Source organism: Rhipicephalus microplus, chromosome 10, assembly GCF_043290135.1.
Source record: "Rhipicephalus microplus isolate Deutch F79 chromosome 10, USDA_Rmic, whole genome shotgun sequence".
Classification (NCBI taxonomy): domain Eukaryota; kingdom Metazoa; phylum Arthropoda; class Arachnida; order Ixodida; family Ixodidae; genus Rhipicephalus; species Rhipicephalus microplus.
Window position 1 is genome coordinate 97,833,441 of NC_134709.1, and position 22,805 is coordinate 97,856,245.

The following is a 22,805-nucleotide window of genomic DNA, read 5'->3' on the forward strand; positions in this document are numbered from 1 at the left end:
TTAGTTTGACTCAGTGCCTTTTGAGGAAGGTGAAATGAATCTCGGAATTTATGAAGGAGGATTGTTAGCTGGGGGAAGCTAACATCTTGATCCGGAGGAAGCTTGCTGTAGATGTAACGATCGAAGATATCCGAGGAGTAGTCATACCGCGTAAAAGGAGGAGTAACAGCATTCAGTTGAAGTTGCTGGCCAGGGTCATGGGACTTAATAGGCACAATAGCGTTGTCATCAACAGGAAGAACATAGCCCAGTGTTTCGTGAGCTCTTAAGGTGAGAGGGCATGAACTAGGATTGCAAACGACAATTCCGGAAGTATCTTGGTGAGGTGGCAGAACGGCGTAGAGACGTACCATAGCGGCGACTGGAAACGTCAGATGGGGAGAACACAATTGTAGAGCCGGACAATTCAGTGCGATTGACGGGGACAACGACGGCACTAAGAGGGGGAACATCTATGTCGGAAGCAACAAGAAGCTTGCCAAGGTGAGTGAGCTCATTGTCGGTAGATGGCGCATCAGAAAACACAGAAAATTCCACCTTCGCGTGGGCGCAGTCAATTACGGCATGGTGGCGTGACAGAAAATCCCATCCAAGTATCACGCCGTGAGAACAAGTGGCCAACACGAGAAAGTCGATGTGGTACAGGACGTCCTGAATGATTACTCTCGCCGTACATGCTCCGACTGGTAGAATAGGTTGCGCGCTCGCGGTATTCAGCAATACGTCGTTAGTTTTCGCATCGAACGGCAGAGTTTTTGACTCATCGCAGATTCGGCGGCACCCGTGTTAACAAGCGCAAGAGTTCGTAGACCTTCAACAAACAGTTCCAGAACGTTTGTGGGGAAGGGCGAGGACTTCTACAATGCGACGATTTCGCAGCTCGTGCCTCCGGAGCTGCGGCAGTCAGTTTTCCGTCTCTACGGGGGTTCGGTCGGCGACGCAGCGGGGACGGAGAACGGTAGTGGCGTGGTGAGGATGAGCGACGGGGACCGAATGGTCGGTTGTCGGCAGCATGGTGGTGGTCTAGGTCGGATGGGGACTGGTCGCGTTTCACTGATTGTCGGTCGCATTGACGGGGCACTTCTCGTTGCGCGTTGTACGGGGCCGTGAAAGAGTCGTCAGAGTACTTCGGAGCTGCAGCCGGGCCCGTTGCGAAGCGTCGGCGACAGCAGCGCGCCACGTGACCTGGATATCCGCATGCATAACAGATTGGACGATTGTCAACTGTGCGCCAAGAGTTTCCATTATAGCGCTGTTGTGTTGCTGGAAGTGGCGTCGTTGGTACTCGTACAGGCTGGGGAGTCGGCCGAAGTGGAGGTCGTGGTGGAGTAGCAACGGACCCAGGAATCAAAGCACCCGGGGCAAACGCTTGCGCTTGGCTCCTTTCGCTAAACGTGTGACCCACTGCGGCACATATTCTTCTTCCTCTTTACACAACCAATAAATCAGATCCGGAGTTGCCCTCGAAGCATAATATTCGTGAAACGTCGATTATGGTTGCAGAGCTGGCTGTCTAATTTTATAGACATTACACATTTACTCCTATTATACCGGCGTCACGTCGAGTTAACATCCAGTGTATGATTCAGCGCCTTTCACTGAAAATGGTTCACAATGGTGGTCGAATTGTTGCGGACGAGGCACATAGCCAGAATATTTTTTTTCGGTAGGGGCATTCCCTTAATAAGGCAATTTTCCGCTCTCTATGCCATGGTGAGAAATAATTTCCTGGGGCGTAAATTCCCGCTGTGCCACCCTCTGGCTACGCCTTTGTTGCGGACCACGGGAACGGGTGTCAAATTAAGGTCCTTAGATGAAACAAGTTTCTAAAGTAGCAACACCTTTCTCTATGCCCCTCGCCTATGTTCCTGTAGCACTCCCTACAAGGTTCAAAATTTCAATCAAAAAGCGAATGCCTGTGTTCAGTTGCTACGGTGAATACATGTAAGTGAAACAAAGGGAACCAATGGAGTCGTAGAATATACGGTTACCTTTTTGAACATAACCGATACAACACAAAAAATGGCAGATGCAACGTACAGTTGGAATCGATGATATGCGAAGCACAAATAATAGAGGTTCATATGCCACTGCAGAATCAGTACAACGTTACGAGGTGGAGGTAAATGACGCTGTACATGACTTCCATGTAATGATTATCATGTTGAGATGTGTCGTTTAGCTTCGTCACCCATTCACGCCACGTGATAGCAAATTTGATATATGTGGAGCCAGCGAAAAGGCCGCGAGCACGCTATTAGCATGATAAGTTGTCATGACACGCATGACACGCATGTCAGAATTATAATGTTTGCACCAGTCATATATTTCGTCACCCATTGAGGTCACGTAACACAAAAGTTGGTATATGTGTAGCTAGCTAAACGACCGCGAGCGCATGAAGGGCCCAAAATACTCTAATGTAGCGTTCACTTGCGCGCACGCTGGGCACAACGTTGCTACGTTAGCAAAACACGAGCACTCTATAGCCCGACGCCAGGCGCGACCGGCGCGACCAGCGTCTGTCCCCGACGGCAACCAGCGCGAAATTCGCACCGATTGCCCAGACAGTACGGCGTCTCCCCATTTTCGTGAAGGAGGGACGCCGGACGCGTTGAAACACGCTTGCGGCAAACCAATGCAGCGCGGTGCGCACTCGCGAGTATAAGGCAGGACCGGCGCCTGGCGTGGCAACGCAGGCGTGACGTGACGAAATGAACGCCGGCAAGCACGCGCACCGCGCCACGTCGAAATGTATTGGCGCCTTGACTGTGGCATATAGTCACGTTCTCACATGACACGTATCTCATGGTTATCATGTTTGCACCAGTCATATATTTTCGTCATCCACTGATGTCACGTAATACCAAATTTGGCATATGTAAAACTATCGAAACAGCCACGAGCGCATCAATAGTGTGGCATGTAGTCATGTTGTTACACGACACGCATGTCACGATTATCATGTTTGTATGTGTCATTCACCTATGTTCTTCCGTTCGCGTCGCGTAATACCGAGTTTGGTACATATAAGCTAGCGAAACGGCCAAGAGCGCATCATGAGCGTAGCACGTAGTCATGTTGTTACATGTCACGCATCGCATGTTTATTAAGTTTGCACCAGTATCATACCTTCGTCATTTATTCACGCCCTGTAATGCCAAATTTGGTATAAGTGAAGTTAGCGAAACGGCCGCGAGCTCATCATGAGCGTGGCATGTAGTCATGTTCTTACATGACACGCATGTCGTGATTATCATGTTTGGGTGTGTCATTCAACCTGTGTCATTCAATCGCCTTGCCTAATACCGAGTTTGGTACAGGTGAAGCTAGCGAAACGGCCGCGAGTGCATCATGAGCGTAGCATGCAGCCATGTTCTCACAATACACGCATCTTACGATTATCTTGTTTGCACCAGTCACACACATTCGTCATCCATCGGAGTCACATAGCACCGAGTTCTGTAGATGTGAAGCTAGCGAAATGGCCAAGAGTGCATCGTGAGCATAGAATATAGTCAGGTTGTTGCATGACACCCATCTCATGATTATCATGTTTGCACCAGTCGGATACCTTCGTCATCCATTCATGTACCCTAATCCTAAATTTGGTATACGTGACCCTAGCGAAACGGCCACGAGCACATCATGAGCATGGCATGTAGCCTTGTTGTTACATGACACGCATGTCATGATTGTCATGTCAGCGTCCATCGCTTTTGTTTGCTATGCAATCATGTTATACCATACCAGTTTTGCAGCATGCCATGTGAACAAAACCACCGCAAGAGCTGCAGGACCGTGAATGTAAATAATGAACTCAAGACATACATATTATGATTTACATGTTATGACTAATCAAATTTGTTCTTCATACAATCATGTTAGGCCATACCAAGTTTGGTATTGATTCCATCATCTAAAGGCCAGGAGAGCTAAAAGTCGCAGGCGGATAGATAGATAGATAGATAGATAGATAGATAGATAGATAGATAGATAGATAGATAGATAGATAGATAGATACACTCAAGGTCACCGAAGTTCGCTAAGAAATGCTTCGCATTGAAAAAGCAAGCGGGACGTGCGTTACTCAATTGGCAACGTTGTGCAGCTCGATATTTTACACCACTGGCCGAGGCGTCTCGCGTCGTACATCGTAGTTCGTGCAGTTGTAAAGAGTCCATTTCTCCTACTCTGTTTTGTTCGTGCTGTGACCCAGTGAACGCGCTTTTGCTAGATCCTGTCAGTGACTACAGTGTCTGAAAAAATACTACCTAGTGTACTGAGCACGGGCGAGGAAAGACTCCGTCGCTGATGACTGCCGATGGCGCCCGCTTGGTGCGCTGCGGCGCGAGTGGGTGTAGGGAGCCTTCATGTGCGCGCATCTCCGTGTTTTATGGGGGTGTCAGCCTTTGACCCAACACTGGCCGCCGCCCGCTAAAACACAATGTTGCCAGTTCCGGTTTCCATGGCAACAGGCGCCATGTTGGTTCATGCGGCCAGGCGTTCCTGCTCCGCCGCACTGCACCAGCTGCATGTTGGCGCAGGTGTGCGAGCTGCGGTATGAGCTGCGTTTGATTACCCCGTAGACGTAGCTTCCGCTACGACACCATCTTCGCGCTAAGCGCACCTCCAAGAACTTTGAAGTGTAAATGCCAGGGTGCTGCATGCCACAATGCGAAACCATCTGGAGACTTTACCGCTTCCCGGCTTGCTCTAACCAACAGAAACGCTGGATTACACAAGTGAAGTGAGACTGCTTGAAGGCGACTACTTCTCACCGTGTTTATGAGGTGAGTACCCGTTGTATTTGAAAAAAAAAATCAGCTTGAACTGCTTACGGATCCCGCGTTCCCTACCCGGATTGGCAACAGCGTGTGCAGGGACACTTGCCTCGATCTCACCTTCGCCCGTGGCCGTGCAAACTATAACTGGGACAACCTGCAGGAATCTTTGGGCAGCGACCACTTCATTCTGCGCTCAAAAGTTACAGAGAGCGCCGCCGCGGTGGTCTAGTGGCTAAGGTACTCGGCTGCTGACCCGCAGGGCGCGGGTTCGAATCCCGGCTGCGGCGGCTGCATTTCCGATGGAGGCGGAAATGTTGTAGGCCCGTGTGCTCAGATTTGGGTGCACGTTAAAGAACCCCAGGTGGTCTAAATTTCCGGAGCCCTCCACTACGGCGTCTCTCATAATCATATAGTGGTTTTGGGACGTTAAACCCCACATATCAATCAAAGTTACAGAGAGCGGAGTGCGTCGATCTATTGGAGAAGCACTCATCACAAACTGGGACGCCTTTCGTCGTGAGAGTGAACATTAACTCGACAGCCTCACAAGCCTCACCAACTGGTCCACTCATTTTAAAGAAATTCGAGAGGGTTGGACCACCACCATTAGCAGAACACCTCCACTGCCAGAAGTGGACGGCCATCTGCTACATCTGTGGGAAGCCAGAAGGAGCCTCATCCACAGATAGAGGACGCAAAAACTTTACTGACGCCTCAAGCTAAGGGTCGCCGCACTCACCACTCAGACAGAGCAGTACGCTACAGAACTGGCGCGACTCAATTGGGCCCAGTTTAGTGACTCTCTTCGAGGCTCATTGGGCACGGCCCGCCGTGGCACATTTTTCGCGTTTTGATGGACCCCACTCCAACAAAAAATGAGACGAATAAGTCAGTCATGCGCCTGTTCCACGCCTTTGAGGGTACAGACGATGAGCTGTTGGACCAAGTCCGGCGAAATTGCTTTGGCGATTTCTACCCACCCGCATCTCAGGCTGCATACTTGGACGTGCCAGTGACACTCTCTACCAACCAATAACGGTGGACGAAGTTTACGCAGCCATTCGCAGCAGCAACTGCAACACAGCTGCTGGGGCAGACGGAATCACGTACTCCCTTAACAGGAACCTCAACGACCGCGCCGTACAAGAAATCACGGCGTTTTTCAATGATCATTGGCAGCGTGGCACGCTTCCTCCCGAATGGAAGCACACAGAGGTCATAGTGATACCGAAGCCGGGCAAAAACTTCAGATCGAAAACCTCCGACCAATATCCCTCACTTCCTGCCTTGGTAAACTCTTCGAGCGCGTCATCACTAATCGCGTGCAAGATTACCTCGAAGACAATGACCTTTTCCCGCACTCAATGTACGGGTTCCAGGCACATCTTTCAACGCAGGATGTATGGCTACGATTAAAAGAAGTCATCGATAACGCCCCCCCCCAGCAAGGAAAAAAAACATTATCTTGAGTATAGACATTAAGGGCGCATTTGATAACGTTAGCCACCAGGCCATACTTGAGGGCCTCGAGGCTCTTCATTGTGGGCAGCGCGTCTACAGTTATGTTCAGGCCTTCTTGTCGGACCGCACTGCCACAGTTGGTCTCGGCTCCATCCGACCACATGTTATTAGGGTTCCGAACAAGGGCACCCCGCCAGTCTCAGTGATTTTCCCGCTACTCTTTAATGTAGCTATGGTTGGCCGGGCACATGAACTCCACCGCATCGATGGCATCCATCACGCAATGTATGTGGACGATATCACCGTCTATGCCACGAGGGGGTCCCTTGGAGAAAAAGAATATAACCTGCAGCAGCCAGCCACACGGGTCGAGCAATACGCGCAGTCACGAGGCCTGGCCTGTGCAACAGAAAAATCTGAGCTTCTACGAATTTATCGACGCAAGCTCCCACCATTAGCGCAGAACAACTAAGGCTCCCGCCTCCAGGTCGTCCTTGCTGGCAAACAAATCCCAGAGAAATCCACCATTCGAATATTAGGCATGTGGGTGCAGTCGAACCGCCATGTGAATCACACACTTTCCTTTCTCCGCACCACTACCCTGCAAGTGGCCCGAATCATATCTCGGGTAGCCACTCGTCGCCATGGCATACGCGAGGAGGTCACCCTGAAACTCATACGTAGCCTCGTGGTCAGTAGGGTGACATACAGTTTGCCCTACCAACGCCTCACCAAAAGCGAACAGGACCAAGAAGACGCAATGCTCCGCAAGGCCTACAAAGCGGCACTCAAGCTACCACCGGGCAGTTCTTCTAGCAAGCTCCTCGTATTGGGCCTACACAACACCTTTGAAGAACTTTGTTAAGCGCAACTAGCCACACAACAGCAGCGGCTCACGCAAATACCTACAGGCCGTGACCTGCTCCACCGCCTTGGGTACATCAGCCAGTTTCACGACGCAGCTCATCGCAAGCCCATTCCGAACCGACTTCGTGCCACTTATAAGGTCGCTCCCATCCCCCGCAATATGGATCCCCGACTACATCAGGGCCGGCGGGAAGCCAGAGTGGAAGCCCTCGAGCGAACTTATGCACACAAGAACACTACGTCTTATTTTGACGCCGCCAACTACGACCATGCAAACAATAAGGCTGTAGCCACAGTCGTGGACCACACAATCACAGAACATACCAGCGCTTCCGTGCGGTGCCACAACATCACCGAGGCTGAAGAAACCGCCATCGTACTCGCTCTCGCCCTCGGCTACAGACAACGAAGGTCGCTGACAGTTCTCACGGACTCTCAAGCAGCTTGCCGCAACTACCTACAGGGGTGCATCAGCCAACCCGCTCTCAACGCCATCCTGAGCGCTACAGACACTAGCGAGCACTCCATTACACATCCACTCAGAATTTAGCATCGGATTATATGGACTCCGAGCCACATGGGACTGGAGGGGAATCAGGCAGCGGATAGGGTAGCTCGAGGGTATGCGAGCCGAGCACCTTCCAACTCCACCTCTGAGGAACTCGTTCCAGCCCCTTGCGACAATTCGGCCATCCTGAACCATTACAGGGGACTTAGGAAAGCTTATTCACTACCGCACCGAACAATAAATAAAGAGGAATCGGTCAGCTGGAGGCAAGTTCAAACCGGCACGTTTCCAAATTTGCACATCCTGAGTAAAATGCACCCCTCGGCATACTCTCCTCTCTTCCCATGGTGTTCAGCTAAACCCACTCTGTACCCCGTCACGTGGGAGTGTCAGGCTATTACAGCCTTAACACCAGTACAAAATCCAACAGCGGTGCGATGGGAGGAGCTTCTGACAAGCGAGAACCTGGAAGGTCGGTCGAGTCTGATCAACCGGGCCCGCAGAGCGGCTGCTGCAAGCGGAGCCCTGCACTGAGCGCCCCCCCCCCTCCCCCTCACCGCAAGCCAAGCATCTCCCACTACTCGGAGCTTCTCCGCAGAAACTTTCCTGTAAATAAATAAATAAATACGTTTGCGTATAAATAAATACGTAATGAGAGTGGGTTGAGTATATCACCACACATTTCATGAAATGGCTGACTTAGGCATGCAACGAAAAGCAGTTTGAGCAAGGTAAGCACGACAACGTGCACAGTATAATAATGAATTAGGCTTCGTTCGGCACGCCAGCCTATGTGAGCGGAAAATGGTTGAGTATGCTTGTTTATTCTCGTATTCGAAGCGCAGTTCCTCGTCGCATAATATGACAAGTCGAATGTGTGGTCCTGCATGCATTCACTATCTGCGCTTTGTCGGTTTCCGAAGCCGTCGCTGCATTTGTCGCGGAAAACGCCAGGCCCGTAAACCACCTACAGACGCTCCCGTTTGGGTCTTCTTTTGCTGGCAGATGTTCGCATTCCTGCAATGTTACCTTGGTCGCTGAGGAAGGACATTTGGAGAGGCAGACAGACGAGCCAATAAACGCGTTCCCTGTAGACTCTTGTCTGGCAGAGTTGCAACACAACTAACTTTTTGTGCGGCTTGCTATGGGGTATTCATTCTTCGCTTCAATGACACGCGCAACCACGCCAAAACTCGCTCAATTTTCGCAAACAGGATTTCTCTTTAATGACATAAAAGGCGACAGATTTACTGTTCGTGTCCGTCCATCCTTCCGTCGGTCTGTCGGTTCTTAACGGAGCAGAATATGTGCACTAAGCAAGTCAGTTGTCAGCCCGTAACCCAAATATGTCCTATTTACGGCATCGTTATTTGTGCCGTCCTCTTGTTTCATAACCAGACACACAGATGATTTGATATCGTAAACTCAGCTTTTATTTAGTGCTTGTAGAGAAAATGTATATGGACTCCGTATATTTGGTCGGAGCCGTGTATGATTTTTAGTCTTATTGCTTTACTGTAGGCCCACTACGAGGACACAAGCTTCCAGCAAAACAGGCAAAATGGTTTGAAGACATTAAGGCCAGATGCCGTTTGCATGCTCTTTGCAATAAAATCTGACCTGGAAAAACTTGGTTGGTCCATCGTTGCTCCCCTTTGCTTTTCTTCTAGCCTAATATACAGGCTTATGGGCAGAGGGGGAGGGTTGGTGTAATATGACTGAATGCCCTACTATTTTTGTGCAATGCTTACAGATTGTAAGTTTTTAAGCAGTCATTGTACAGATTCGTTCGCAGGAACTGAACTTGCTGCAAGAAATTATATTACGGAAAAACGCTATGTTTAGGGTATGAGAAACAGGCTAGCTGAGTTATTCGGTTTACACAGAACATCGTGAACGACCCGGTTGCTTGTTCTGTCTTCCCTCTCGTTAAGGGTTCCATCATATTGTGAGCGCGACGAGCGAATGACTATTTATTCTCTTTGATATCATCATCACCTGTACATCTTCTTCATCTGAAAACATCATCACCAGCGTGATTTAGCTCGAGCCTGGCTGCATAAACCGGTTCCTCACAAGTGGTGGATTGTGCTTGCAACTTGGTTATGGAACCACCACCGGGATCTTACCGACTGGGACACTTTCGAGCAGCAAATTCGTCAGATATTTGGTGCCCCTGCAGTTCGCACTGAGGCAGCAAAGAAGAAACTCGCTTAACGCACGCAGCTGCCGGGTGAACCTTACACCTCTTATATTGAGGATGTCCTTGCACTGTGCAAGCGTGTAAACAGCGGCATGTCTCAGAACGACCAAATACACAACATTATTAAAGGCATTAACACCGTCGCTTTTAACGCCCTCACCACGCAAAATCCTGCCACCACCCAGGACGTGATAACCATCTGTCAGCGACTTGACGAGCTTCAGTCTCTTCGCCTTTGCTACGATGCCACCGACGTTCGTTTGCCTGCACCCCTCGACTTGCATGCGCCTATCCGCGACATCGTTCGTGAAGAGCTGCACGGGAGCTGCTCTTCCTGCGCTGCGGAAATTACTTTCCATTCTGAAAAAGATAGCTTGCGAGACCTGATTAAACAAGAGATCGCCTCCGCATCGCGTGCGACCTGTTCCAACAGTCCCTGCGTGCGCCAGACGCGCACGTACGCCGAGGTTGCCGCCCTCTCTGCCGCACCGACCGTTTCTGTGCCTACAACAGCAGACCATACGCCTGTGGCTTCGTTATCACCGCCAGCATGTGCACCACCTTACTATGCACCTCAGCGCCCACCTCGACCAATCTGTTACTACTGCGGCTATCGAGGACATATCGCTCGGTTTTGTCGAAGGCGCCAACAAGACGAGCAACGCGGCTACGCTCCTGATGAACATCGAAGCTTCCGTCCGACCATGAACTACCTACGACCACCCTCCCGATCGTCCTATTACCGTTCACCATCACCTACATACCATACGGACATGCCTGGGAATTCTCGTACGCCTCGCCGCAGGTCACGTTCGCCAGGTCGCCGTTCAGTGTCGCCTCTACGGCCCGCCTCCCATTCCACGAACGCCCATGCGGGAAACTCCCCAATGCAGTTTTAGGAGGAGAAACTGCATTCTTTGGACAGCTAAGAATTCCTCCAGAGCGACCATCGAATTTGATAGTAGTGTTTGTAGAAGGTGTACGTGTTGAGGCTCTTGTAGACACTGGCGCTGCCGTTTCGATTGTTCATGCTGATTTTTGTTCCCGCCTTCGAAAAGTCACCACACCTTATGGCGGCCCACCTCTACGTGCGGCGACCAACGCTCTCATTCCTCCACTTGCACAGTGTACCGTTCGTGTCTGCAGAGAAGGCATTCGTCATCACATTGTTTTCGCGGTATTTCGTGAGTTCACCGACGCTATCATTCTTGGGTGGGATTTCTTGACTTCTGCGTCCGCTTTCATATCATGTCATCAGTGCCTCCAGCATCTAAATGCCACTGACTCTTCTCCGCTTGAACACGATGGACGCATCCGCCTTGTCACAAAGTCAGATTATGTACTTCGGCCATACATCGAAGAAATTATAAGTGTTAATTGCACCGACATTGTGGATGGCGACGTACCACTTCTCCCTTATAGTCATGCCCTACGTGGGGGCATTGTGATCACACCAGGGCTTATTCGCTTCTTCGATGGGTCTACGTACCTAACCGCCATAAATCAAACGCCCGAGTGCGTACTGCTCCCCTGTGGCTCAACAGTATCTTGCGCGGTCGACAGTGAGCCTGTTGCGATTGTTACTCTTCCGAACAACAACCACAACGATGTTAAGAAGTCACAATCACTGTCATTCAATGCCTCTGCCACACCTGTGTCCACAACAATAAGCAATGACTTGACACCTGATCAAACTGAAGATTTGCTCGCCCTGTTATATAGACACCGTTCTCTATTTGACGTGAACTCGCCCGCCCTCAGCATGACTACCACCGCTACTCACAGCATCCAGACTGACGGCTCTCGTATTGTACATCGGCGTGCATATCGCGTGTCTCAGGCAGAACGCAAGATCATCGAGAAAAACGTCTCATACATGCTACGACACAACATCATACGTCCTTCCTCGAGTCCCTGGTCATCCCTAGTTGTTCTCGTTCAAAAGAGAGATGGGACAGTGCGTTTCTTCGTCGATTACCGTGTGGTAAACAAAATAACGCGCAAGGATGTTTATACCCTCCCTCGGATCGACGATGCACTGGATTCATTACAAGGCGCAGAGTGTTTTTCTAGCCTCGACCTTAGGGTCAGGCTACTGGCAGATACCAATGTCGGAGTCTGATAAAGAGAAGGCCGCCTTTTCAACGCCAGATGGGTTGTACGAGTTCAATGTGATGCCTTTTGGACTCTCTAATGCGCCCGCCACCTTCGAACGCATGATAGACGGCGTATTGCATGGTTTGAAATGGAAAACATGTCTGTGCTATCTCGATGACATAGTAGTGTTTTAATCCACGTTCTCGCAGCATCTACAACGTCTTGACGAAGTCCTCACACGCCTTGCAAAAGCCGGTCTACAGCTTAACACCAAGCAATTTACCTTTGCTTGCAAGACAATCAAGGTTCTCGGCCACCTTGTCAGCAAAGAAGGAATTCGGCCCGACCCCGAGAAGCTTGCCGCTGTTCTCGATTTTCCTCGTCCACTACGTCAAAAGGACCTGCGCAGCTTTCTTGGGTTATCTTCTTACTTCCGGCGCTTCATACGTGGTTTCGCGGAACTTGCGTCTCCGCTCCATCAACTCCTTGCAAAGAACGTCCTCTTCATTTGGTCCGAAGACTGCGAAAACTCTTTCACGGCATTGAAGCAAGCCCTCACGTCGGATCCGGTACTGTGCCACTTCGATTCCACCGCACCCACCATCCTTCACACCGACGCAAGTAGTCATGGTCTCGGTGCGGTACTCTTGCAGCGTGACAAAAACTCACGCGAACGCGTCGTTGCTTACGCAAGTCGTGCTGTTACCGCTCCAGAAAAGAACTACACTATCACCGAGCAGGAGTGCTTTTCTGTTGTTTGGGCAGTGCAAAGATTCCGACCATATCTTCACGGCCGTCATTTTACCGTCGTGACCGACCATAACGCCCTATGCTGGCTTTCATCGCTGAAAAACTTATTGGGTCACCTCGGTCGCTGGGCGCTTCGCTCTCAGGAGTATGATTTCGATGTCGCCTACAGATCTGGGAAGAAGCATCAAGATGCTGATGCTCTATCGCGCTGTCCTTGGCCCAGCGGAAGCCACTCACCATCGAAACAGCACAAATTCGAGGCTTCCACTAAGAGGCCTTTGAGGTATCTGCAGTGTTAAGGTGAATTTACTTCAGAAAAGCCGCGCAGACATGGAAGTCCGTTCATAGTGACATCGAGGTTCTCCCCCTCACAAACATAGGCTCCCTAAATGTCCTCACTCCACCACTGCAGTGGGTCTACCAAGTGCGAGAAACTACCTGTTTTGACAGTATTTTATACCCGTGACACACGGGCAAAAGTAAAGTACTTTGAAGTAAACCCCTTTTGTCGCCTAAGGGGACCATTTGCGGAAAGGAGTGGTGCTGATGACACACGGCACCGGACTACTGCTTTAGGCGGTGCCACAGAAGAACGCTGCAGAAAAAATGGCGCTGTTTGTGGAAGCGGCAAGATTGCAAATATTAAAAAGAATCTGCGCATGTACATCACATTCAACGACGCCGGAGCATAAAACCGTGTTTTTTTTTGTCTGGTGGCTTATAATCCGCATACGTGTAATTTTCTTTCGCTTTTTTTTGCGTTTTAGGAGCAACTTAAGTTCGTCTGGCAACTATGAACAATCGGTGTTTTGCTGTTTTTGTTTTTTGTCGTGCTTTTTACATGGCTGCGTCCAGCTGGGTCAGTGACGGCGTGCCGCGTTTCATCGTGGTCCTGCGATGTCTCAGCGCAGAGACAGAGATAAAGCCTTTCCGACACCTGAATGTCTGTGTCAAGTTGTCAATTTTGCTGTGAACTTGCGCCCGTGTACGGAGAATACCGGCGTCGGTGAGGCTCTCGGCAATCGCCTGGTACACTCCACCGTTGTGCTTTTGCCCTCGCAAGGCGTTCAAATGGTCCTCCCATAGCTTTATCAGCGCCCAGGTCTCCTTTTCAGTCCACTGGACGCGCGGTTTTTTCTTCACCGACTGAGCCGACTCCATTGTTACAAGATACTACGTCGCCGACACAGCAACTGCCGCTGCCAACCCTAACATGATCACGCTAGTGACGTAATGCAGGCGTTTGAGAGTATGGACCGATTGTAGGCCTTCACTTTTCAACAAATCGCACTGCTGCTGAAAATGAAAACATTTTCTCAGCTCAAAACAATACTGACAGGGCACCGCAGTGTTGCGACACGTTTTCTTCTATTGATAAATTATGCACACTGTATGCGAGAGTACTTCCTTCCTGCCAGAAAAGTAGATGCGGGATCTGCTTTTGCGAAAAGGATCTTTGCCGGAAAGGAGTTACTCCTTTGTCGTGTGTCACTGCGCCCGAACGCCTTTCCGAAAGATGTCCCCTTGTCTAAAGGACGTCAGGGTGCCCGTGTGTCAGGGGCATTACACAAACTCGAGTCGCGAACATATCTTTCCTGTTATACCAAACCACGGCTAACTTCAGAAAAAAAAAACCCTTCAGCCTTCAGAACTTAATATATAAAAAACTACCCTCAACTCATTGAAACCCAGGCTGCCATCAATCTAAATGAGCGACCACTCAGAACCAACATGGTGGCCCGTCAAGTATGGGGGCCGTTTTAGCCAGTTGTAAGCAATCATGATCGGAATTGTCACCACCCTGAAACACGGAGACGTGCGCACATGAAGGCTCCCTAAGTGGGTGCATCTGCGTTCAATCCGCGCGCTCCCAAGTGCTGCGAAGCTTTCAGTAGGCCGAGTCGCGCGAGGCCAACTTTCAATTTTTCCGTATTTTCGGAAAGTTCTTCACAAAACGTTTTATTGTACAATACCTCCGCGACTGCTTTCACAGTACTCGTATTTAGCAATATCAAATGAAGATAATGTCGTTACAGACACCTCATTGTTGGCTGCCAGCCACAAAACACACACACATGCAAACACGCACACACATGCACATACACACGCACACACACACATACGCACACACACGTGCACACAAACACGCATACTCACACACGCACGCACACAAACACACACACGCACACACACACGCACACACACACGCACACACACACGCACACACACACGCACACACACACGCAGATACACACATACGCACACACACACGTGCACACACACGCACACACACACACAAACACACACACACACACGCACACACACAAACACACGCACACACACAAACACACGCACGCACACACATACGTACACACACACGCACACACACACGCACATACACACGCACGCACACACATACGCACACACACACACGCACACACACGTACATACACACGCACACAGACACATACGCACACACACACGTGCACACACACACGCACACACACACTTACACACACACACACACGTACACATTGACAGCATCGGGCTTCAGGCACGGCTTCTCTCGGGTGATTTCATTCACTACACCATTCACCGTAATCTGAAAAGATCGTTCGATGCAGTCACTCTCAAAATGTGGTTCGCAAACGGAAGCCTTCGGAGTCAGCCTCCTGTCTGCCCTCTTGATCCTGCTTTCCTATTCTTCGAGCCGTCTGGGTCCGTCGGTGCGGTAAACAATGTTACTCTTTCCTCGTTCGACGGATAACTGCTTCGACACAGAGGCACAAAACATGTCCTTTCTTTGCATTGTCCCTTAGCCTTTAACATATAAGTATGTTGCTGCTCACATCTGGCAAAATCGAACTTAACAATACGACAGATAACAGCTTTCAAACACTTATCTAACTCGTAGCGAGGCTCCGGCAGCAAATGGACGAGAAAACTTCTTCGCACCATCATGCGCCCCACTGGACTCACAGCGCCGCTTGCGGCAACTGAACGCAGTCATCACTTGTCGGACCACCCTCCCTCGTACAAAAGGCGTGTACTCAGCACACGAGGTAGTATTTTTCCAGACACTGTACAGTGACCTCGGTGTGACGTTGTGACGAGTGATGACAGCCGGCTTGTGCATACGCAAGAAAAACCACGGCCAGACTAGTACGAACGCTCGACTAGCAACACAGCAATGACGGCTTTTCTTTTTTGAATGCGAAGCGTTTCTTAGCAAACTTCGGCGACTTGAGCGTATCTATCTATCTATCTATCTATCTATCTATCTATCTATCTATCTATCTATCTATCTATCTATCTATCTATCTATCTATCTATCTATCTATCTATCTATCTATCTATCTATCTATCTATCTATCTATCTATCTATCTATCTATCTATCTATCTTACGACTTTAGCTCTCCTGTCCGTTTGGAAAATGCAATCGATACCAAACGTCGTATGGCATTGCATGACTGCATGAAGAACATGTTGGACTAGTCGTAACAAGAAAATAATGACATGAATGTCATGATTTACATTTCGTGTTCCTGCAGCTCTTGCGCTGGTTTCGTTCGCTTGGCATGTTGCAAAACTGGTATGGTATAGCACGATTGCAAGGCGAACACAAGTGACAGACCCTGACATGAAAATCGTGACATCCGTGTCATGTAACAACATGACTACATGCCACGCTCATGAAGCGCTCGAGGCCGTTCCGCTAGCGTCACATATACCAAATTTGGGGTTACAGCACGTGAATGGATGACGAACGTATGTGACTGGTGCAACCATGATAATCATGATATGCATGTCATTTAACAACATGACTACATGCCACGCACATGATGCGCTCGCGGCCGTGTCACTACAGCTTAACATGTACCAAACTCGGTATTACGCGACGCGAGCAGGCGGCATATGTAAATGACACATCCAAACATGACAATCACGACATGCGTGTCATGTAACAACTTGACTACATGCCACACTGATGATGCACTCACGGCCATTTCGCTAGCTTCACATATGCCAAATTTGGTAGTACGTGACGGCAATGGATGACGAAGGTATGTGACTAGTGCAAACATGATAATCATGAGATGCCTGTTATCTGAGAACATGGCTACATGCCACAGTGAAGGCGCCAATACATTTCGACGTGACGTGGTGCTCGTGCTCGCCGGCGTTCATTTCTTCGCGTCACGCCGGCGTTGCCACACCGGGCACCGGTCCTGCCATATACTCACAGGCACACGCCGCGCAGTGTTGCTCCTACGCATGCGCATTTCAGCATGTCCGGCGTCCCATCATAACGAAAAGAGGGAGACGTATTGTTGCCTGGGTAAACCATCGGCGCGAAATGCAGCATGTCGCATTTCACGCCGGTTGCCGTCACGCCGCACCGACGGACGCTTGTTACGCCTGGCATCACACTACAGAGTGCTCGGGTTTTGCTGAAGTAGCGTCGCTGTGCCCAGCGTTCGCGCGTGTCAACGCTACGTTCGAGTAAATTGGGCCCTTCAAGATACGCTCGCGGCCACTTTGCTAGCTCCACATATACCAAAGTTGGTGTTACGTAACCTCAATGGATGAAGAAATATATGACTGGTGCAAACATGATAATCCCGACATGCATGTCATGTAAGAACATGAAAGCATACCACGCTCATAGCGTGCTCGCGGCCGTTTCGCTTACTCCACATATACTAAATATCGTATAACGTGACGTGCATAGATGACGAGGGTAAACGCCACAGCCTAACGCAATCGTGACACGGAAGTCATACGGCACCATTTACCTCCACCTCGTAAGGGTGTGCTGATTTTAAAGTGACATACCAACATTTCTCATTCGTGCTTCACATATCGTCGATTCTTAGTTTACGCGGGATCTGCCTTTTTTTTTGATGTGCCCATTTTGACAATCATGGTGCCAGGTGATTCTGGTGCGGTGCGGGGATCTGCCTGAAAAGTGAGAGTAGTTCTCGTGAAGTGTCTTGAAGCAGCCCGTTTCGGCTCCTTTATGCCAGGTTCTAGTCAACTGGTGAAGCATGAAACGTTCCTGAATGTGCCCTGATTACACGCTCCAGCTGCTCTCTACACGTGCAAACGCACAAGTGTTTGTGACAACTCGCATGCACTGCTGACACGCATTAAACGCGCTCCTGGCGTTTCAATGAAAAGCGTCAAATAAACTCGCTTCGCAGATCCGCGTCGACGTACATCGACGGAGTTGCACGAAAGCTTTCGCGTGAAATGTTTCATAGCTACACTTCATGGCGTGCTTCATCTCGAATAGCACAAGCTGAGTTGAAGAGAGCAAAACCTTTTTTTGTTGTTGTTTTACGGCAACCAAGCATTGTTGAAAACGCGGATGTTGCATTGAAAGAGCACCAAAAACAATCTTGGTCGACTTGATGCGCACTGAAACGCTTCTCCTCTTCAGTTTACGTCCTAGCTACGATTTCTTTTTTGGTCACGGCGAAAGTGCGGCTGCAGCCATATAAGCACATGCGTACTCGTTTTGAACTTTTTGCATAATAATAAATAACAGCATCAGTCAGTTGCAAGATCACGTGCAAGGAATTGACCAATTACGAACGCGGATGGCAGACGAAGGGAAGGGTACGCTAAAGAGTGAGAAGGATGGCATCGAGAACAGTGAGTGACGCTACCTAGAAAACTTGTTTCATCTTGTGACCTTATGTAGAATAGCACCGAGGCGTCTTCTGACAGCTGCCGCCAAAATTCGGGAGCGTGCATTACGCGCGCGCGCCCTTTTTTACCTGCCTGCCCACTCGTTCACTCTTTTCGACAGCGCGCGCACTGGAACGTCAGAAGAAGCGCAAGATGTCACTCCTGCTGTCGCAACGGAAACACCAAGCGTTCACATCTTGACGAAAACACGTAATTTCTATTGGCAGTGCTCGGTGCGCGTCGCGTTATGCTCCTTAGTTCCTTAGTCCAAAACACTCCGCTATCTTGAATATGTCCATATGGCGTCAGTTTTTCGAAAATCGACCATTGTGATAAGGTTCGTGCGCTGACTGCTGGAGTGACACCTTGCACTTCTTCTTGCGTTCCTGTGCGCACGCTGTTGAAAAGAGCGAACTAGCGGGCTGGCATATCCCGGCTGCAGTGGCTGCATTTCCGATGGAGGCGGAAATGTTGTAGGCCCGTGTGCTCAGATTTGGGTGCACGTTAAAGAACCCCAGGTGGTCAAAATTTCCGGAGTCCTCCCCTACGGCGTCTCTCATAATCATATGGTGGGTTTGGGACGTTAAACCCCACATATCAATGAATCAATCAATCAATCAATCAATCAGCGGGCTGGCAGGTAAAAAAGGGCGGTCGTGCGCAGTGCACGCTTTTGAGCTTCGCAGGCAGCCGTCGTAAGGCGCAGAGGCACTGTTTGACACATGCTCCCGTGGTCCACAAGATTTTCACCGCCACTGTAGATATACGCTAGCGAGGGTTAAACATGTGGCTGTTTTCATCGTTACGCAACTGCAAAACAACTGGTAATACGAAACATGCGAGTGTTCAGCGTGTCTCCGCGTGTACAACATTTGTACATATTGCTACGGGGCGTCATTTTTTTATTTTTAGTGTTATTTCGTAACGTCTCGCTGAATAAAAATACTGCACCACAGCCATCTTAACCCCTGCATGCTTCGCATAGCATCAGTTACCATGCTACGCGGAATCTGCTTATATTTTCAGACAGACGGACAGACAGACAGACAGACAGACAGACAGACGGACAGACGGACAGACAAACAGACAGACAGACAGACTAGATAGATAGATAGATAGATAGATAGATAGATAGATAGATAGATAGATAGATAGATAGATAGATAGATAGATAGATAGATAGATAGATAGATAGATAGATAGATACGTTCAGGTTAGTGTAAAGTTCTTGACAGTTTTGTTAAGATGGTAGACCACCGTCAAAAGTCATTCTTTTTTCGCGAAATAAATCTTTAGGGTTTTGTTTTTCTTGCCCGCCCAAACATTCACATATATGTTGCAACAAAAATTATCCTCCTAGCGTCAATAGTTTGCGAGTTACAGCAAACTTTCTATACCCTATGCTCCTATAGCAAAACCGAAACCACATGTCCAACTGTGGAAAAGCAAGTGTTGTTTCGTATATATAAATGCTATTGAATATACTTTATGCATTTTATTGTGACTGTTATATAAGATGATGTCATCAAATACAACTTTGTGTTTAAATGTCCTCGGTAATCTCTAACAGTCACAAGGGGGACGCACGATGCTCGTCGGAATTTCGGAATTTTTGTTGTTTGCCTTGGTCAGGCTACGTACGGCTTCTTTCTGCATTCGTTCCACGTGTCAACGCTACTAGAGCTGTGTCTTTAGGCCACCTGGACCATATTACGACCAGCATGGGGAATCGAAGAACACAGAAGGGAAGTGTAGAAGTTTGCTGGAAATCGCTACAGGACGACGAGGCTGCCTAGTGACACAGACGCCGGTATGTCGGCGACCGCGAAGAAGCTTGGGGAAGTAAACAAGGTGTACCAGGCTCCACTAGAGAATTATGCGTTCCAAGGGAACCGGATATTGGACATATGTATTCTTTCCTCAGTGTTTCATCGCTGGCATATTCCGAATGCTTGGACACAACACTGAAACTCGAGGAACGCTTTCACAAGGAATATGCTTGGCTTGTGCGGTCGTGTGTACTGGCTGTGGGTTCAAGCGCCCATTTCGTACGTCGAGAAGGTGGGTCATGCCAATGCGAACAATTTACGTCTGGTTTACGCGATGCGCCGGTTAGGAAAAAGGCACGCTGGTGCGAAAACTTTTTCCAAAGTGATGAACATGCCTGCTCCTCCACGTCACTCCGCCTTAGACAAATTGTCATCTCGGCTTTCTGCAGTGGCAGGAGAACTGGCGTCGAAGTCGATGACTGATGCCGCTGTGGAAGTTCGTCGTGTTGTGGGGAGTGCCGAGTGTGGTGTTTTAGGTGATTGCACGTGGCAGAAGCGTGGCCATTGATCTTTGAACGGTTGTGTGTCTGCGATTTCTGTTGACACGGGAAAGGTTATTGGTGTTGAGGCCCTTTCTAGTTCGTGTAAGTCTTGTAAAACCAAAAGCAAGTTGAGGCAAGATAGTGCCTCGTACTAGGATTGTAAGGCAAGCCACACTTCCTGTCAAACAAGCCGCGAAGAAAGTGCTGGAAGTATGGAGACGGTTAGTCTATACCGAATATTTGAAAGGTCGAAAGGCAAAAGAGATTCGAAGTACCTGCAGTACTACGGCGATTGTGATTCCAAGAGCTATGCCGCTGTCAAAAAAATGTATGGAAAGGACAGTGTGCAGAAACTGGAATGTATTGAGCATGTCCAGAAGCGCGTTGGCTGCCGCCTCAGACAACTGAAGAAGACAGTGCGTGGACTCGGTGATAAGGGTAAGCTCACTGATGCCCTCATTGACCGCCTGCAAAACTACTGTGACATCGCCATAAGGGCTAATGTGCGGAACCTTTCTGCAATGAAAAAGGCTACCCTTGCCAGCCTTTTTCATTGCAGCTCTACGGACAAGCAGCCGAGACATGGCCTGTGTCCACTTGAACCAAAAAGCTGGTGCGGATACCAAAGGGTCAACGCACTCGGCCAATGGATATATGCTCACAAAGGAGGACTGCCAAATGATGTGCTCAACAAAGTTAAAACTGTCTACAGTGATCTGTGCTCTGATGAACTTCTAATGAAGTGCGTTCATGGAAAGACTCAAAATGCTAATGAGTGTTTCAATGGTCTAATATGGCAGCGAGCACGCAAAGAGGTCTACGTAAGCTTGCCTACAGTAATGTTTGCCTTGCATGATGCTGTGGCACACTTTAATAATGGCAGTGTAAGCACCCTAGATATTCTCAGGCAAGCTGGCACAGAACCAGGGTATCACACGACGAAAGCTTGCATCGCCAGGGATCACCTGCGCATGCAGAATGCTAAACGCGTCAGCGGATGGGACAAAACTGACCAGGAAGAAAAGTCGAGCAGCCACCCGAATAAAAGGAGACAATGATGCTTCCGCAGAAGGGCCCAGCTATGAATCTGGTGCATTTTAGGCCTGCATGCGAAGATTGTTACCCTTTTTACAAGCTCGGAAATCTTTGTTTACGTTTTTCTGAAAATAACAATTTGCTCCAAATCTTACGACGCAAACTTTCATAACGTACTTCTCAGCATATACTTTGAACTGAAATTTTGCACAATGATTTACAAAATATATATTTGTGCAGTTAACTAGAATAAAAGAAATCCATCGAATATTTTCAGTTCACAGCTGAATTCTCCAACAGGTTGTCTTAATTGGCTCTTTTTCCTTTTTTTTGTTTTTAGCAATACTTCTTTGTTAGTCACTGCATAATATTTATTCTAGTTCACTGCATAGCTCCAGCCATTAGTTACACAAATGTCAAAGCTTTACTGAATAAAGCCATCCATTAGTCACTTATCACAGCTGGCGTGGCTAGCACATTTATTGAAGTTTTTGACAAAGATTACCTCCCAATAAATATATATTCAATATTTTGCACTGTAAATAACTGGGTAAATTTAAAAAAAGACATGCTGATTTTTAGGAAAAAGTTATTTTAACGCTGCCTGCCCTTAAAGAATTTTGTTTTTGAGTGGCCTACCACTCAAGCGTTGATTCGGAAGACAGAGAAGGTCGTACCTGATAGAGCTCTGAGGACGATGCTGACGCGCCCCTTTGTGGGTGCATCGTCACGTCGTTCTTGCATCTTTAAGTTTACTTGACCCGCGAGAGTGGCGTCCATTGCTTGAAGCTTCTGCTGGTCGCTCGCTCCTTCCACTGCGGCGGCGTCGGACGTGTCTCCCTGGTCCAGGTCCTCGTCAATCCACGCTGCATGAAGGAGTGTACAAGAGCAACGTGCTTTTCTAGGAGCCAAGCTCCTTTGCCCGCAGCCCTCCGTCGCGATTGAGGTTTCAGTCCGCATCACCACTCCCCACCGCAGCGTTTCAAGAACCAGGCGTGAATCGGACGCGATGGCCCTTGCAAGGGCTAGCGACGCTGCAGTTACATCTTGCATCATGCCTCGCGTGCTCGCAAATCACGCACGCAGTACTG

At 49.1% G+C, this 22,805-nt stretch overlaps 1 protein-coding gene across 1 annotated transcript in view; it reads right to left on the reverse strand.

Moving 5' to 3' along the window:
- Positions 1–22,805, reverse strand: part of LOC142774335 (MIF4G domain-containing protein-like) — a 32,828-nt gene that overhangs the window by 6,959 nt on the left and 3,064 nt on the right. The window contains exon 2 of the mRNA XM_075874729.1: positions 22,392–22,580. Coding sequence (XP_075730844.1) covers positions 22,392–22,580 — 189 coding nt within the window. The remainder of the gene's footprint in view (positions 1–22,391; positions 22,581–22,805) is intronic.